Here is an 18,444-nt window from a genome sequence, read left to right as displayed (position 1 = left end):
ATAAATCACCGGCTCATTGATATCTTTGGTATTCAGAAAACATTGACGTATTTCGCTTTCTTATAACGCTGCATTACTTCGCATCTAGAAAACACGGACGTATTTTGCATTTATAGAACGCACAACCATTCCATTTTCATTAAAGAAAAAAAACTACTGGAATTCAAAGACATTTCTCTCTATATGAACAGATTTTAAACGATAACAAAGACGAACCATAAACGCACAAGATTCTTTTACCAACACTGCCATCGCCGAATAACAAAACTTGTCTGTTGCATGATTTGTATTTATGGAAGCGGCAAAGATACTGATAGGCAATACATCTGAAAAGTAGTCTATCGTTTTCTGAAATTCTTGAAGCTAACAATGAATTTCTGATGAATAGAAAACTTGCCTTCAATTAGTTTGTATCCGAAAACACCACAAAATCAATCGCAGTTTTCTTCTAGTACCTTCTCAAGAAAATCCCAGAAATTAAGTCTCAGCATTTCCTAAACCTGCTAAAACACTTGCAATGTAAGTATTTGACTACATTTTATTCCTAAGCTTCATTCTCATGTTACAATATAGTAAATTTAGTCTGAAGGCAAAATAGTAATAATAATAATAATAATAATAATGGTTAGAAACGGAGGGAATCATCGACGTTTGACAGAATTCTTGTCTTTATTCACCACTTGAAACTGTGAATCAGGGCCCACTGTATTTTTTTTTTTTTTTCTGCTGATTGAATGACGCCCAACAGAAATTATACAATTTTTACTCTAACTTGGGCTAATATTTGCTTTCTCACCACCTTGAATGCCGGTCATGAAGTGCTATAGGGAGAATGTAGAGGGACACCATTGTCGTTTCCTGCCAATGAGCTACGTGAAATAAGCTGCAAAAGGACGATAATCTGGGCCAAGTTGACGTGAAGGAATTATAGCATTTCAGAAGGCCTATAGACAAAGGTTCTGTGTCGTTAAACAGTGATCAATCAAACCAAACTCAGAGGTAAGCAGAGGGAAACTGATATTGAAAACTAATAATAGTAATAATAATTTTAATAATAAAAATAATAATAATAATAAAAATAATAATAATAATAATAATGAGAATAATAATAATAATATGATTTAATAGTGACTGTATAGAAGTTTCAAGTTTAGTTTCTAGAGCATCATACCATTATTTGATATAAATGTTACCATACACTAGTTAGTTCTTGTTTTTTCTTCTTTTCTTCTTTTTCTTGTACTTTCTCTTCCACGATAACTTGCATAAATTCTTGTTTTTGTAGCTCTAGTACAGTCATTTTGCATTAAAGATTCTTAATGTACTTATAATAAATTTCGTGATGTGTCTTACTAATCTGCACATTAATAATATTTACGGAAACATGATTTAGTTGCAGGATATATATTAGAATCCTTTTATGTATCTTTATTCCCATATTTAACTAAGTGTCCTGTTACCGACATTAAAAAAAAGAAAAATCTTGGCTTTGTAAGGGTCATGTGCTATTGATTAACAAGTAGGAAAATGGCTGAGTGGAACGAACATTAGATTAAGTCGTACGTCTGGCACTGCCGTCTTGGCCACGTGCTGGGAACTTCAACGTTGGGAAGTGTCGTACTGTTAGTGCGATTAGCCCCTTGATTCTACCACTTTGGTGACCTATATTTGCCACACCCAGAGGGGCGGCCAAATTCAGTGTGTGGCCCTCACTCTCATATTCACTGTATCGTCTGAAGCAAGAGGTCCAGGCCGTATGGGGAGGGGTCTGCTGAGGGGAGGAGGTAAACATACATACATACATACACATAAAAACACGGTGCTAGAGTGCATGCAAGTCGACCTCGTATCTGTCCTGTTGATAACACCATAAAAGACACAGACAAAGGCAGGTCAGAACATTACATACAAACATAGGCTACTCACGTACGTATATACATAGAGGAATGCACAATACACGAGTACGGGTCGACTGCGCGCTTGCATCGTGTCGAAATAGCTGTATGAGACAGAAGGGCGTGGCAAGATATTTACATGCACACTCGTACACATTTTCATACATATAAACAAAAATATACAACTATGGAACACTACTTTCATCTTAACTTGGCCAAGAATTTCGTCTTTTTGCAGCTCATTCCACGTACCTAAGTAACAGAATTAGACAATGTTATAGCTCTACCTCCACTCCATAACACTTCTTCGTGACCAGCATCATAGACTACTGTTGATCTATTGTTCCACCTTGGTATTTATGATGGAAGATGAGAATTTTAGGCTAAGTTTAGAGTAAAAAGAGTATAGCAAACAATGATTTCTTCCGCTATGAAGGCTTTAATACGGAACAGAGATGCTGGATGAGATCAGTATGTACAGTATGTATAATATTAGTTATAATGACGCAGTTCACATGTCGATAGGGGAGTTTGGATATACAGATTCCTAATACGTGGGGAGTAAGGAAGAAAGCTGCTAAAATGTTATGGTCAATAGGGAGAGAACAGATGTGAGAATAGGGTGGTTAACTGGTATATATAAATGACCTTGATGGAAGGAGGTGGCGTGGAAGGCTAAAAAGAAAGGATAGATAATGTTTGTAGACTGGTGAATAAGGTAGACATTAAATAGAGAGAGAGAGACAGACAGACAGAGAGAGAGAGAGGGGGGGAGGGGGGGAGGGAGAGAGACAGACAGACAGAGAGAGACGCACTACCGAACTGCCATTAACCATTAGCTTGCCTTTGCACCAACCCTGTCTTCCACCTCCTTCTCGCCAGGCGTGTAAAGAAACTAGTGATCGTGATAGTATCAACACTGCTAATCCCTTCCTGCCTCCTTTATCCAGATCACTACAGCCCACTATCTCAAACTTTCCTTGACAAACTCTCTCTCTCTCTCTCTCTCTCTCTCTCTCTCTCCAATCGCTCTAGATTACCACATTTCACTTCTATACACGAATGCTTTGACACAATCCACTCGCTCCAAATTACCACGTTTCATTTTTATTTACCATTCCGACCATTTTCTCACATTCCCCTTACTCCAAATGAATGCATCCTACATTCGCACATCCTCTCTACCCATCTCGCACTGTCCCTTCGCTCCATCTGAATAAAGTCACCCTCCATGTCGACTTCTCATTCTCTACACCAGTGTTTCTTAACCTGGGGTGCTAGCTCCCCCAGGGGGTGCTGAAATAAGTTTTAGGGGGTGCTGGAAAATGCTGGATTATTATTTTTTTTCTTATTGGTTTTCCTTGATGTTTTATTTTTGGAGAACGTATGAAATAAAATGTCAAGTAGTACTTCACTTAACTTCACCCTTGTAGTAGTGTTGTAACTGTAGTTCCAGTAACCAGATGTATGGGGGTGCTGGACCGTGAGACTTTACCACAGGGGGTGCTGAGGTCGGAAAAGGTTATGAAACGCCGCTCTACACCCTCCAAATGGCCAAGCCTTTCTTTCACACACCTATCCTACTAATTTCTCACGTTTTACTAGCCAAAATACTACCCCTGGCAGTACTCTCTCTCTCTGCGGGGAGCGCGGTAGCTCGGTGGTAGGGTGTCGGCTCGTAATCGTGAGGTTGCGAGTTCGCGTCCCGCCCGGTGGCTGCCGTGCTGGAAGGGGTAGCGCACTCCTGTAACCCTAGCAGGGCTATATAATCTGATGAGGCTTAGCTCGGGGGTTAATTCCTTCTCTCTCTCTGCTGGTTCTCAATGCTCACTCCTCACTCTCATCTCATACACAGTCCCTGCTAGTATCTAAGACTCTATTCCCAGTTTCTCAATGGGCAATCATCACTCTCATCTCACACATCGTCTTTGGGATTATCTAAGACTCCGTTCTTTTCAGGTGGTCACATCCTACTTTCTTACACTCTCTTCGGCAGTCTGTCACTCAGCACACACCAATCTCGTACATCCTCCAGGCCAAAATCCACATCCCTTTCGCTTCCAATATCACATCACACTCTTATACTCCCTCCCTGCCAATTCCTCACACAATCATTTGCTTTAAGGGCCATTTCATCTGAGAGTGCTGTGACGCTGCGTAAATATCCCTGTCTGAAAGGAGCATCCAGATATCCTCACTTGTAGCACCAGGGCCACTGAGATCCAGGCCCCCTTAACGAATTAACACTTTTGAATACGGTGACGTGTTTCTCATTTTATTTTTATTTTCGACACTTGTATGGAGAGACTTTTCGAACTAGAACGGATACATAAAAACTTCAGATATATCCATTACTACTACACTTGAATAACATCGTGGAAAAGAATATTTGATAGTAATATAATTAACCCCGTCAATGTTGATAACGTAATTAAATTTAACTCTAGCCACTTACAGACGATTTTATTCAGTTTAGGAACGAAACTTCGTGTTCAAGGGAGTAATGAACGATAAATCTAACCCATCCACATCGAAAAGTCTCTCCTGAACTGAGCAGAATTGTTTATATACGCCAAAAAGAAAATCGCCATCGATTTGAGAGGGTATCCTAGTACCCCAATCAACAACAGCATCGTCAAATCCGTAGTGTTACTTTTATTTGTATCTTTTGTAGTCGAACTGCTTTGTTTTTACTCCTTCGTTCCGGTGACGTATTCTAAAATTTTAGTCTCGCTACCAGTGTCAGCTTAGCTGACCCCGAAACTGCCGGCCCATTAGCAGCAGTGTTCAAATCTTTGTGCGGGCAGCTGGCGTCACTCGACTCTAATGTCCATCCGCCCTTTATGGGTTGGTAGGCAAAATGAGTATGGTAACCAGGGTAGCACCTAGGAAAGATAACTGTGGTAACCTGGATGTTGCAGTGGCCTTGTATTCCAGGATATTGAATCAAATACCCGCCACAGGCTCAACAACAGCCAAGTGACTGAGATGAGCATAGGGGGTTAGCTCCCCACCTTAATTATCGACAGAGAAATTTTCAAATAAGAGCGGTTAGCTATAGACTTAATCTGCCGCTTCAGCAATAAAAGGCTCTCCAAAGTTAAGTGCAGTTATCTGTAGGTAGACAGAATGGAAAAGAAATAAGTCAATATAATGAAAGCTTGAAGAGCCAAACCGTTTACCACGAGCTGTCTCCGCTTGTCTGAGTCGTCTGGCTGTGGCAATAACAATAATGGCTTCTTTGTACTAACGCGTCGAAGGAAAATGCTTCAATCAACGTGAGCAAAACTGCGTGGCGGTAGAAAGGCCTTGTATTGTACCTTCCTATTCACTCTGCTCGTCCACTATTTCATCAATAAAGGTGCGAGTTCTCCTCCCCCCCTCCACACACACACACACACACACACACACCACGTTAATCTTGTGTCTTTGTTTTATTGCCTGTGCAAACACATTAAGTTTTGCTTTTCTTTTAACATACTGGCGATGGAGGCTTTCTTCACATGAATAAAATACTGTCGCGTTAGCCAGCTTAATCATATATCCAAAAACAAGCTATAGTTTCCAGTTGCATTTCTTGATTAAAATGATTTAAGCATCGTCCTTCCTCCCTCCACCTGTCCTGTCTCCCAACCTACCGGTACTGCCCTAACCTACTTGCTCTGTCCTAAACTACCTATCGTGTCTTAACCTACCTGTCCTGCCCTAACCTCTTTTCCCTTCCCTTACCTACTTCCCTTGCCCCAATCCTCTTGACACACCCTAACCTACGTGCCTTGCTCTTATGTGTTCAGCGTCACTTACCTGCCTATCCCTAACTCCTGACCTATCCCAACCTACGTGTCCTGCTCTGACTTCTTCTGTTTTACCTACCTGCCTTGCCCTAACCTGCTTGACCTACCCCAAGTTATGTCCTGCTCTTATCCATCCTGTCCTACCTACCTGCCTGACCTACCTTTACCTGTGTATCCTGCCCTAACCAGTCCTGCCTTACTTACCTGCCTTGCCCTAACCTGCCTTGCCCTAACCTGCCGTGCGGTACAGTACGGGTCAGTGTCAGTGGGGGGTCATGAGTTTAATCCTATGACTTAATCCTCAACATTCATTAGCCCCGCAGCCATCTCAGGAAACACTTGCCCCAAGACCCTGATCCGCCTAACAATGTGAGGGCATTTACTCGGCCCTTTCATTCCGTCTTAGATCACAATATAAGCCATGGTGTGCAGAGCCATGGAGCCACAAGGAGCCAGTTCATGAATGCTCCGGACGGCGGTGTGTGTTCATGTTGCCGCGGAATATTGGACCGGGGTGATGGGCTGGGGATAAGCGCTTCACTCCTACCCATTGTACGCTAACCTAAATTCACCGAGCCCGCCCTCCATCTCCACCTTGAAGGAAAGTTGGCATACGAGAGCGACCTGACTTCCTCTGTCTCTAAATCAAAAGAATTACTCTTGACACTGAAGGTATGGATCTTAATGGTATGGACGTAATAGAACAAAATAACATTGAAAAGATGCAAGAGAGAAAAGTACTCGTGTTATATCTAGATAGATGACAGATAATAGATAGATGATAGATAAGAGAGAGAGAGAGAGAGAGAGAGAGAGAGAGAGAGAGAGAGAGTTGAGGATGCTGCTTTCATAGATAGGGGAGCATCTCACGGAGCGGCTCTGTTCCCCTGCTTGTCACGACGATTTTTGGAGGGGAAATGCTGCACTCCCGTAGCCATTAACAACTTCAGCGAAATGGCATCACACCATATCACACAGAATCATCCACCACACTACACCAAGGGCACTAACAGATCTCTCAAGCTTCCGAATGTAATTTTTTTGTACTTATTAATTAGAATCTTGCACCGTCAGATAACTTTATGAAGCTCAAGGGATACATCGATAGTAAATAGACAGACAAACAGACAGATAAAGAAATAGACAAACGGATAGGTGGGAGAGCTCACCATCCACTCACTCGATGCAGTGTTGCTTTGGGTGTCTGCCATTTCCTCTCTTCCTACTTTCCTCTTCTGTCTTTACTACATTCTTTCCTCTTCCTTCTGCCTGCGGGTGACTTTACACTCCCTCTTCTGTCTTTCTTTACTTCATTCTTTCCTCTTCCGTCTGCCTATGGGTGACTTTACACTGAGTGATAAGCCAAATGGTTTCCTGTACACCAGGAAACCATTTACTACGCTGGGTGGTAACCATATAACTAAATTATGGTGCCTGGTGGTTTAAATATATAGACGAGTCCATATCAGCGAAGCAGTTCATTACCTCAGTAGTTATTAATAAATTTTGCTAATGATGTGGTATTTTCATCAACCAGATCAACTCAATGAAGTATTTTAGACAGAATGTGTTACAACAGTAATTTCATAACAATGAAAGTGTTAGGCTATTTAGGGTAATTTTAATGTCTTCTATCCAAGACGCCATTATTATTATTTTTTTTTTATTACTACAACTACTACTACTACTGTTACTACTACTACTACTACTACCACTACTATTACCACCATTACTACTACTATTATTACTAGGAGGCTGTCTAGAACACTAATATTATTGTTTTACTTCTGTAGATGGCAAAAAAACATTACTTACTTTATGTATGTTCTGTCGGTAATAAAAAGGTATTTGTAACACAGAATATTGATGCGCAGTTAGTGTGCAAAATACATTGCTGAAAAAGAGATATTTGAAACGATCTTAAACCCGTCAGAGTACAGTCCAAGGCCACGGTAATAATAATAATAATAATAATAATAATAATGAGTAATCATCATCATCATCTTCCTCTTCTTCTTGTTCATGTTCTTCTTCTACTTCTTTTTTTTCTCTTTCTTTTTTTTTTCTCCTTCTTCTCTGAACAGTTATCAGCACAAATATCCAGAGTGATTCTTTTCCATTCGTTTCATTGTGTCCGGCATTACTGAATAAAATGTAAATTCTATCTGATGCCAAAATATTTTACTTTAACAGTCTCATGCTCCTATGACTCATTCAGTTAAATGAACCGTCTGGCGTTGGGTGGCATTGAATACTGGGGTTATGCCGACCACGCAAGGGTTAATGAGTGACCTAACAGTACAATAAATGGCTGCAGAACTAGGTACTCTGTACAGTATTTCAAAACTCTTCTCTCTTTTATATACAGATACTTATTTCAAAATGTGTTGCACAAAGAGTCTTTAAACTGTTCCTTGTTTGTACTGTAGTAAACTTATTCGCGTATTTTTCCACTGCGTTATTCTGCACTGACGATATGTCCTTTACTTCCTTCCCTGATGCATTCGATCAAAGAGTCATTTATAGGCAAAGAAACAGATCAAACCATTTTTAGGTTAGGAAGATGAGATAGAAATGAGACGCAGAAGTGGTGGATAGTTTGTGAACTAATGACCTTCACTGTACATACCGCTGTTACACGATCTACGCCACCACACGGGCAAAAAACTCTAACATGGGACCTACGCAGCGAGTTCTGGCCGACACTCCACTCACTGACTTTACATAATCCTCATTACTCATAAGACGAAGACAGAACAGTGAGACATTGTAAGCTTCGCCAGCATCATGAAGCTTTTACTGTTACACACACACACACACACACACACACACACACACACACATCTATCTAACTATCTGTCTGTCTATCCGTCTATCCATTCATCCATCATCCAATCCTACGTTGCCCCATGAGGAGCGTAGGAGCCCTAGGCTAGGCAACTTGGTCCTGATATATAAGATGAGATTGACCAGCCTCACTTATCCCTGAGTGGTATTACGTGAGCAATAAACCCCAACCATCCCTTGGACATAAACCTGCATGGCTCAATCCGATTGGAGCGCCTTAATTACCAATTAATGCAGGCTAGATAATGTCTTTTCTAGCCAAGAGAAAAGTTATGCATCAAAGGTCAGAAAGTATAAGATTCTGAATATAATAAACCGCCCCGATGAGTCCTTTCTCAGTTCGGAACTCAACATTCTGTTTCACGCTGACTGTAGTTCATGTACTTTAATTAGGGATAGATTTTTTTTCTTTTTTCAGTTTACCTCACAATTCAGTGGCCGAAAACGACAGTGGTACGGACATACATACTTTCCATGGCATTTCTTCGTGACAAGATTATAATCTAGTCCGGAAGTACAGCAGTGTGTGATTGAATGGAAGGAGGTGTCATCGAGACTGATGTGGGTGAAAATGAAATTTGAACGTGAGTTGTGGGTGTTTGTGAGTGCATATGGGCCTGGTAGTGAAAGGGATGAACAAGAGAGGGAGTCTTTCTGGAATGATGTTGATGAGTGTCTGCAGAGTTTTGGAGTAAATGTGAATGTGGTAATGATGGGAGATCTGAATGCAAGAGTAGGAAATGTAGCAGTTGAAGGTGTAGATGGTATGCATGGTGTGCCTGGAAGAAATGAAAATGGGGAACGAATGATAGCGATGTGTGTTGAGCGAGAGATGGTGATTGGAAATACGCTGTTTGAGAAGAAAGATAATTATAAGTATACATGGGTGAGACAGGAGGGTGGAAGGGTTGTTGATAGAGCCGTGATGGACTATGTGGTTGTGTCTAGGAATGTAATAGGAAGATTGTTGGATGTGAGAGTTCTGAGAGGGGAGGGTGGAGGTATGTCTGACCACTACCTGGTGGAGGGAAAGTTAAGAGTAGGTAAGAGATGGGTGAGAGCTAGGAGGGTTAGGTGTGGCAGGGAGGTTTTGAAAGTGAGTGAGTTGGATAAAAGAGAGAAAAACATAGAGAATCAGGAGAAATTGAATGACGAGTGGAACGCAGTGAAAGATCGGGAAAATGGCAGTGTGGAGGAGGAATGGCAGTTATTTAAGAGTGCTGTGGTGAGGCATGCAGAAGAGGTGTGTGGTGTGAGACGTGTGGGTGGTGGTGTAAGAAAAGGAAGTGAATGGTGGTGCGAGGAAGTAAGTATGGCTGTGGCTGAGAAGAGACGTGCATATGAAGTGTGGCTGCAGAGGAAGGTGATGTCGCCTTGGTTGTTTAATATTTACATGGATGGTGTTGTAAGGGAGGTGAATGCAAGAGTTTTAGGTGGAGGTCTGAGTCTGGTGAATGTTGATGGTGGAGAGTGGAATCTGAAGCAGCTGCTGTTTGTCATATGAGAAGTATAAGGAAAAGAGAAATAGGGCGAGAATGGCTGTGCGTGATGCTAAAGTGGCAGCAGATGAGAGGTGGGGTAGGCGGCTGACAGAGAATTTTCAACAGAATAAGAAAATGTTTTGGAAGGAGGTGAAAAGGGTGCGAAAGGGAGAGTCTGGGAAGGAAGAACGAGTAAAAGCAGAGGATGGAAGGATGTTAACTGAGATGGATGCAGTAAGGAAGAGATGGGCAGAGTATTTTGAAAGATTGTTAAATGTAGAGGAAGAAAGGGTGGCTGAGATTGTGGCGGATGGAAGGGTGCAAGGAATAAATGTGCTGGGAGAGTTGAATGATTCTTTGATCACGAAGGAGGAAGTGGAGACGGCAGTAAAGGAGATGAAAACAGGGAAAGCTGCAGGTATGGATGGGTGTGCTGTGGAATGCCTGAAGGGTGGTGGAGTGACTATTGTTGACTGGTTAGTAAGATTGTTGAATGTGTGCTTTGTGAAAGGCATGGTGCCAGTTGACTGGGCAAGTGCTTGTGTGGTCCCGTTGTATAAAGGCAAGGGTGATAAGTATGAATGTACTAGCTTTAGGGGTATAAGTCTGTTGAGTGTTGTAGGTAAGGTGTATGGTAGTGTGTTAATTATGAGAGTTAGAGAGGGTACAGAGGGAGTGATTGGTGATGAGCAGTGTGGCTTTAGGAGAGGGAGGGGATGCGTGGATCAGGTGTTTGCGGTGAGACGGGTAGCGAAATGCAAGGATGTGTTTTGGGCATTTATGGATTTAGAGAAAGCGTATGATAGAACTGATAGGGAGGCTTTGTGGACTGTTTTAAGATTGTATGGACTTGATGGTAGGTTACTAAAAGGGGTGAAAAGTTTTTATGTAAATAGTAGAGCGTGTGTAAGAGTGGGAAATGCTGTGAGTGATTGGTTTCCTGTGAGAGTGGGGCTGTGACAGGGATGTGTGATGTCGCCTTGGTTGTTTAATATTTACATGGATGGTGTTGTAAGGGAGGTGAATGCAAGAGTTTTAGGTGGAGGTCTGAGTCTGGTGAATGTTGATGGTGGAGAGTGGAATCTGAAGCAGCTGCTGTTTGCAGATGATACTGCACTGGTGGCTGATTCAGAGAAGAGATTGAGACAGTTGGTAGAGGAGTTTGGAAGGGTGTGTGAAAGGAGGAAAGTGAAAGTAAATGAAAATAAGAGTAAAGTGATGAAGTGTACGAGGTTGGTAGATGGTAGGGGGATGAATATAGTTTTGAATGGCGAGTTGCTTGAGGAGGTAGAGTGTTTTAAATATCTAGGGTCACATGCTGTGGATGGAAGAATAGATGCAGAATTGAAGTTTAGAGTAAATGAAGTAGGAAAGGTGCTGGGAGGAATGAAAAAAGTGTTTAGATGTCGTTCGCTTAGAATGGATTTATAGAGAAGGCTGTATGAGGGTGTTGTGGTACCGACTGCATTATATGGGGCTGAAACATGGAATATGGGTGTAGCAGAGAGGAAAAGTTTGAATGTAATGGAGATGAGGTGTCTGAGGAGTATGTGTGGAGTGACGCGTATGGATCGAGTGCGGAACGATGAAGTGCGAAGGAAAACTGGAGTTCTTCGGGAGATGGCTGGTAGAGTTGAGCAGAGGGTGTTGCGATGGTTTGGGCACATGGAGAGAATGGATAATGAGCGATTGGTGAAAAAGATAACTAGATCTGATGTGAGAGGTGTAAGGCTGAGAGGAAGACCACGAATAGGATGGATGGATAGTGTGAAGAGAGCCCTGGATGCAAGAGGGATGTCTGTTGAGCAAGGAAGAGTGGCTGTGCGTGACAGAAATAAACGGAGAGAAATTGTGAATGAATAAGTGATGACGCAGCCCTGAGGGGATATTCTCCCGCATTTGGTCTGATCAGCTAGTCAGGTCAGGTGCGGGTAAGGGGATGGGTCTGTTATGATGTGGCAGGGGTAAACCAGTTCTGCTGTCAGGCCCTGCTGCGGATGTCACTGATTGCATTACGCAGTTGACCCTTGTGCGGTGTGGTGCAGTGAGGATCTGTCCGTTCTCCCCTTTGGGGCTAAGATGCGAATGAATGTATTTGAATGGATGAGTAAATGAGGAGTGTGTCGTCCTGTCTCGGCTACCTCCCTTTCCTTGGGGGAAGCAGCCAAGGTATTTAGATAGATAGATAGATTAATCGCATGTTATAATTCGTTACCCAAGCTGAAGAGAGGGCAAATTTAGTCCCAGATAAAGCAAAAAAGGTATAATATAAGCCATTTTTATTTTCCAGCCTAGAGAAGTCTAGGAGGGGAAGAGCTAAGGAAGTGTAAGGCCGTGAACCATGAACCACCATCAAAGCCAGAGCGAACCGCGAGACTGAGACCCCGAACCCAGGATGAGAGAGACGCTTGGGAGATTTTGCGGCCTTGTGGTCCTGGCCGTGCTGGCAGGTGAGAGATTTGTTTTCCCCTTCTTAAAGTCGTATTCTAGATGGCGTAGATGGCTTCGTAACATAGTTTCATTAGCGATTTTTTTTTCCATTATATATCTTAGCATTCTGATGGGTTGGTTATATAATTTTAGTATCGGCATAAGTGCAATAGTAACACAAAGGAGGATACTGAGGTATGTGCATAAGAAACTGCTATGGAAGACGAGTTACATTGTCTTCAGAGCCACTTAGAATGTGACCCCTAGTAATATTCTCAGTCAGAATGGGCTCGTCCTTGCATCTCCTACACTATCTTCTGTGTGATGAGTCAACCTGGTGACATGTAGAGGTGTTGGTATGTAGGAGGACTGCTGGGCCATGAGAGCAGGCTGTGAAGCCTATGCCCAGAGTCGGACACATTAAAAAAAAAAAAAAAAAAAAAAAAAGAACTTATCAAGCTCTGTCATACTGTATATCACTTCATATTACCTTTCCACTTGAATCACTGTCTTCCTCTAGCCCTCACTCAATTCAGTGGCTCTCTCATACCATCTTAGCTGGTTCTTCTGCGTCTATTTTCACTTCCTGCTGGCGAAGGTGAGGGCTGGTCCAATTTTGATGGTTATTTTAAAGTAAATGGATCTGATTAGCTTATATCACACATTACTGAGTGTAGTTAAGTGTGATTTACAGTCGACAGCAGAAACTCGCTTCAAGCATGAGTATGATATGAACTGGTAATCTGGCAGTAGTGTACGGGAAACAAGAATAAGTAAATAAAACATGGCACTTGATTCTGTTCATCTACCTATCAATTGCCAGAAGAATTAATTCCGCAAGAGGTGGTCACAAACTAATCGCCTCCACGTCGTCGTCTTCTGCCATTTTACTACCCTCCCCCAACTCGCATTCTCCATTCTCATACATCTCTCAACTCCACCCCTCCATCTCATCTTCACTCACATACCTCACTCACATACACTCTTCTACTCATTTTCATTCTACATCATCTCCGCATGACCAAACCATCTCACTGGATTAAAGACGTTAAATATCGCGGTATGTAAATCTGTAAGCTCCTTCCCAGCGCTACCAATTCACAGGTTCGTGTCTCATGTTTGAAGCCAATTTTTGCCTCTGATTGTACCTGCCCGCAATTTATAATATAGAATACTTCAGCGTTAACCCTCTCATAGTCGGATCAGCACTAATGGTCTGTTTGATCTAACGCAAGACAAATTTTTTACGGTGAAAGTAAATCATAGGAGGCTGAGAATGTTAGCCTCTGAAACACGAAGAAGTCTTTATGATGTTTTTCTTTTTGATGCTACCTAATAGTATTTTTTATTGTTGGAGAGACCTATTAGTGAAGACAACAGAAACTGGGAAAAGGAGGAAGTGGGAGAGGAAGGTAAGTGAGGGGAAAGAAGAGAGAAAAGGGGAGAGGAGGGAGAGTAAGGCTGAGGGAAGATGAGGGGAAGAGGAAACTGATGAGACAGAGGAGGTGGGATGGGGAGGATGGAGAGAAGGAAGAAGAGTGAGTAGGAAAAAGGAAGGAAAGAAAGACTGGAGAAGGATGCAGGAAGGGCGAAAAAAGTCATGGAAAGGAGGGAATGTGATGGTAAGGAGAGAAAGGAGGAGGAAAGGAAGAGGAAAGAAGAAAGAAAGAAGGAGGGACGTTAATGGAAAGGAGGGAGAGAAGTGATGAAAAGGAGGTGACGTGGTGGAAAGGAGGGAAACAAGAAAGAATGAAGCAAGAGAGGGAAAGACGAAAAGTTGAAAAGGTGGAATGATAATAAGCTGGGCGGGAGGAATGGGAGGTTACCAGTTCCAAATTCAACAGCTTAATTTTTCTAAGTGAAAGTTTTATATAGATACATACATACATACATACATACATATAGACAGATAGTAGACAGATAGACAGATCTTCTCTTTGCGTGCCTTCATGCCAGCTCCGTCATTTGACCTTTTGGCTGTGACGTTCGAACCTATTATTATAATCTGACTAACGTCATACCCTTATATTTGTCTCAGAGAAACCCGGAACGGCAAAAATGTTGAAAGATCTCTCGATTATTATTTTGCCTGAGTATCACGACCCTTGCTATTAATTTCTGCTAGCACTAGGTAATTTTATTCAGGTGAAGAAATCCACCACAGACAAAGGCTTGAGATCCGTCTGAAGGATTATAGAAGAAATTATAGAGTATATGGCGAATGTTTAAGGCAGTAATGACCTTGTTTTTAACCCCTATGTGTACTGTATTCCATTTTATCTGCCATATTAATGACGCTGAGTTTCTTTGTATAAGTGTATGTATGCATGTGTGTGTGTGTGTGTGTGTGTGTGTGTGTGTGTGTGTGTGTGTGTGTGTGTGTGTGTGTGTGTGTGTGTGTGTGTCTAGCAGAACTGCAATACCTGACGATCGTTTAATGTGACCTTGCACACACAACCACTTGAGTCCAATAGCTGAAATAACGCGTTTGGTCCAGATGATGTCCTCTACGGGGGTGTTTTAGCCTACGGACCTCACCAAACAGATTTCAGCCGGGGTCGAAATCTCAGTGGCTCTGGAGACTTAGTAGCAACTATTTCTCAGCTATTTCTTTTTTGTAGCATTGCACTTCTCCTTTCTACTTCAGTGCCACGCCTTCCACCAGGGCAAGCGTATCTGTTCTTGCTATTTACAGGCGACATTTTTCAGCTTAAGTGGGATTTCTCGGTGCGGAGTGGTTATCGAAGTCTATACATTACTCCTAAAGCTCAGAAAATCTCTCCTAAAGTGATTAATATTGTCTTATAGCAGCTGTAATAAAATATTTGATCACGTCACCGTACTGAAGGCGTTACTGTAAATATTAAATGAAGGAGAAGTTATGCCCCCATTTCTTTTACCATATTTTCTGGTGTGTATAAAATAAAGTTCCTCGTTTCTCAGTATCATATCTTACTTTGATCTGTGATGCAGAAGGATGCAGCCTAATAATAATAATAATAATAATAATAATAATAGTAATAATAAGTAATCCCATAAATGACTTTTTCAAAACTGGCGTGCCTTCCCATTCGTGATGTAACGGCGGTACAGTATGTATAAATTCACACACACCACAAAGCCAGCCAGGAGACAGGACGTGTGTGCTGGGCAATCCCCAGGTCCTGTCCTCCCCCCTTACTATTTTTTAACCAGTCCATACCCCACTGACAGGGTTAATGTATGGCCCGGCCTGCACTATATGAGCAGGAAATATTTAAACGAACGAACGATGTATAAATTTATATTCCACAGGAGAAAACAAGCCTTTATTTTTACACGAGCAATTGTGGAACTAGTATGGTTAGTAACTCAGGTCTACCTACATTTCGTATCACATAATGTAATCAACAGTGTCAGAGTGAGACCATACGTGTTCTATGGTCGTCACATGCTTCAGGAATTATCGTAAAAGAATTGAGGCTTTCTTTCCCCTTCGCGACTGAACTTTTAAGCGTACTGATGTAATTATTAAGCTCAACAGCAGAGGGCATATACCTTACATCTGTCAATTCTTCAGGCTAGAGGACGATTCATCGCTCCAAGTGAGCAGATGCTCAAAGTTTCATTTAACCTTTTGTCTGGTAATTAGCTATATTTGTACTTCATTTCAGTTAAAGTCAAACGGTTTGATTGTGCCCATGAGAAACCTAGGACCCTAGAAATGGAAGAGAAAAATAATACTTCCTCAAAAACTGGAATTATACTCGTATTATTTGAGTTTACGGTGGATGAATTCATTTAGTTAACAGATAATCACGTTGTCATCTCATAGCCCTCACCCCCCACCCTGTGCTGTCACCTTTTCTTTTGTAATCGTAAGACACGTCATTCAAACTGCACACACCTTCCTTCCTAAACACGTCAACCACACTAAATTATTCCAGTCCTGAGCTGAAGATGTATTTACGGTATATACTTTTATGCTTAAGCTGTTGTTGAAATATTTTGCTTATGCCTTTGCCGTCACTCGTACTGTTGCCTGGCAGCCCTCAATCAAATCAGAACGAACATTAAAGTAACTAAATACAAGGGACAAAATGATCTGAGATATTTGATACCTGTTAGGGAGAGGGTTATCTTTTCATTTCGCTAAAGCCCTTTATAATTATTCGTATAAATACTGATGAGGAGAGGAGAAAAGAAAAACAAAGACTAGATAGAAGTATGACTCTGGAGGGTGAGGTACGGAAAGCATGTAATTTATGTCTGTCAAATTAGAAATGAAGACTTATAAAAGGGAATGTAGAGTTCCAGACAATAATATCGTAACCACTAATATTCTCCATGCTATTCAGGAAGGCTGTCCAAACGCTGCATGGTTTGGAAGAACAACTGCTCACTACTGTGTTGGTATTAATCGTAATTAGTTTTATCGGTATTTATGTCCACAATTGTGCAAAACTAGCAACGTAGATGATGCTAATAATCACCTGTGAAGAGAGAGAGAGAGAGAGAGAGAGAGAGAGAGAGAGAGAGGCCTATAACGCTATTTATCATACGAACTCAGGCAGATTAGCGCAGTTTTCAGTATCGCGATGTATTTTACTTCAAGAAAAATTTAAGTGCATCATTAAAAGATTCGAAAAACCTATTGCTATATGAAACTGTGATGCAAGGATCAGACGAGGATACGGTAGGGCTGTGTACAACATATATATCTCACTCGTTCGATGCAAGATCAACTTATGCATTATCTTCTTGTTATTTGCAGATGATTTTACTTCACTGTCTTATCTACTGTACTTTTCTTTGCTCATGCAGATACCAAACACCTCACAAGCAAACCTGAATGAATATTAAAGTGAACAATAGGGTAGAACAATATTTTTTCCCTGCCAATAATAGACTAATAAAGACGGGTCATTGGTGGACACTGGATACATTTTTTTACCAATATGGCGCCAGACTCTTAGCCAGCAGGGCCTCACCTCCACCTCTCTCACCGTCCCTGGCGCCAACATGGGCTATCACCACTGCTTTCTCACTCGCTCACTCTCTCACTCGCTTTCAGCACTCACTAATACACTCACTCTCCTCCTCACTCACTCACTGGCTCGCGTTCCCACTCTCTCTTTCGCTTTTTCTGTTCCTCACTCTTTCTTTCAGTGGCTCACTCTCACTTTCATTGTCACTCTTTGTCGCCCCCACTTTCACTGTCGCTGTTTCTCACTCTCACTCTCACACTCGCCCGTTTTCCCTCGCTCTCATTCACTCTCATTTGCTTCGACTGTCACTCTTTCACTCGTTCACCCTAGCTTCCTCTCGTTGTCATTCTCATACGCTCCCATTTTCACTCTGATCTGGTACCATTGTCCCTCTCTCTCTCTCTCTCTCTCTCTCTCTCTCTCTCTCACACACACACACACACACACACACACACACACACACACACACACACACACACACACGAGGTCACTTTCTTGGGGCGAGGTTAAAGCAAAGAAGCAAAAAAAAAAAAAAAAGAAGAAGAAGAAGAAGAAAGAAAAGAAAATGAGTGAGGAAAGAGAGAATGTACAGTAAGTTAGATAATTAATGAGAGAGAGAGAGAGAGAGAGAGAGAGAGAGAGAGAGAGAGAGAGAGAGAGAGAGACGGGAAAGGATGCGGAAAGGGAAATGAGAGGGCAACGCACACACACACACACACACACACACACACACACACACACACACACACACACACACACACACACACACACACACACACACACACACACACACTCACACAAAATAGGAAGCAGAATAAGAAAAAGGAGGAGAGGGATGATTGTGAAAAGGGGAGAGAGAAGACGACAGAGAATAAAGAACGAGAAGGGAAAAACTGGTAGGCTAATGGATTAGAGCAACTGGGAGAATGAGGAGGCGGGGGGGAGCGAAAATTATGATTTCTGAGAAGGAAGTTCGCAATGAAAGGACGGCGATGGAAGTGGGAGAAGTGAAAGAAGAATGAAAAAGGAA

The 18,444-nt window shown here is 42.0% G+C and overlaps 1 protein-coding gene across 1 annotated transcript in view; it reads left to right on the top strand.

The window, feature by feature from the left end:
• The first annotated feature begins 430 nt into the window (after positions 1–430).
• The window catches only part of LOC145404875 (neurotrimin-like), a 46,139-nt gene continuing 28,125 nt past the window's right edge, over positions 431–18,444 (top strand). The window contains exons 1-2 of the mRNA XM_080276376.1: positions 431–519; positions 12,308–12,467. Of these exons, the coding sequence (XP_080132502.1) occupies positions 12,413–12,467 (55 nt within the window). The 5' untranslated portion in view covers positions 431–519; positions 12,308–12,412. The remainder of the gene's footprint in view (positions 520–12,307; positions 12,468–18,444) is intronic.

This window comes from Coenobita brevimanus, chromosome 65 (genome assembly GCF_032717465.1).
Source record: "Coenobita brevimanus isolate Jiangsu-jjx chromosome 65, ASM3271746v2, whole genome shotgun sequence".
Taxonomy (NCBI): domain Eukaryota; kingdom Metazoa; phylum Arthropoda; class Malacostraca; order Decapoda; family Coenobitidae; genus Coenobita; species Coenobita brevimanus.
This window is presented reverse-complemented; position numbering and strand designations above follow the sequence as displayed.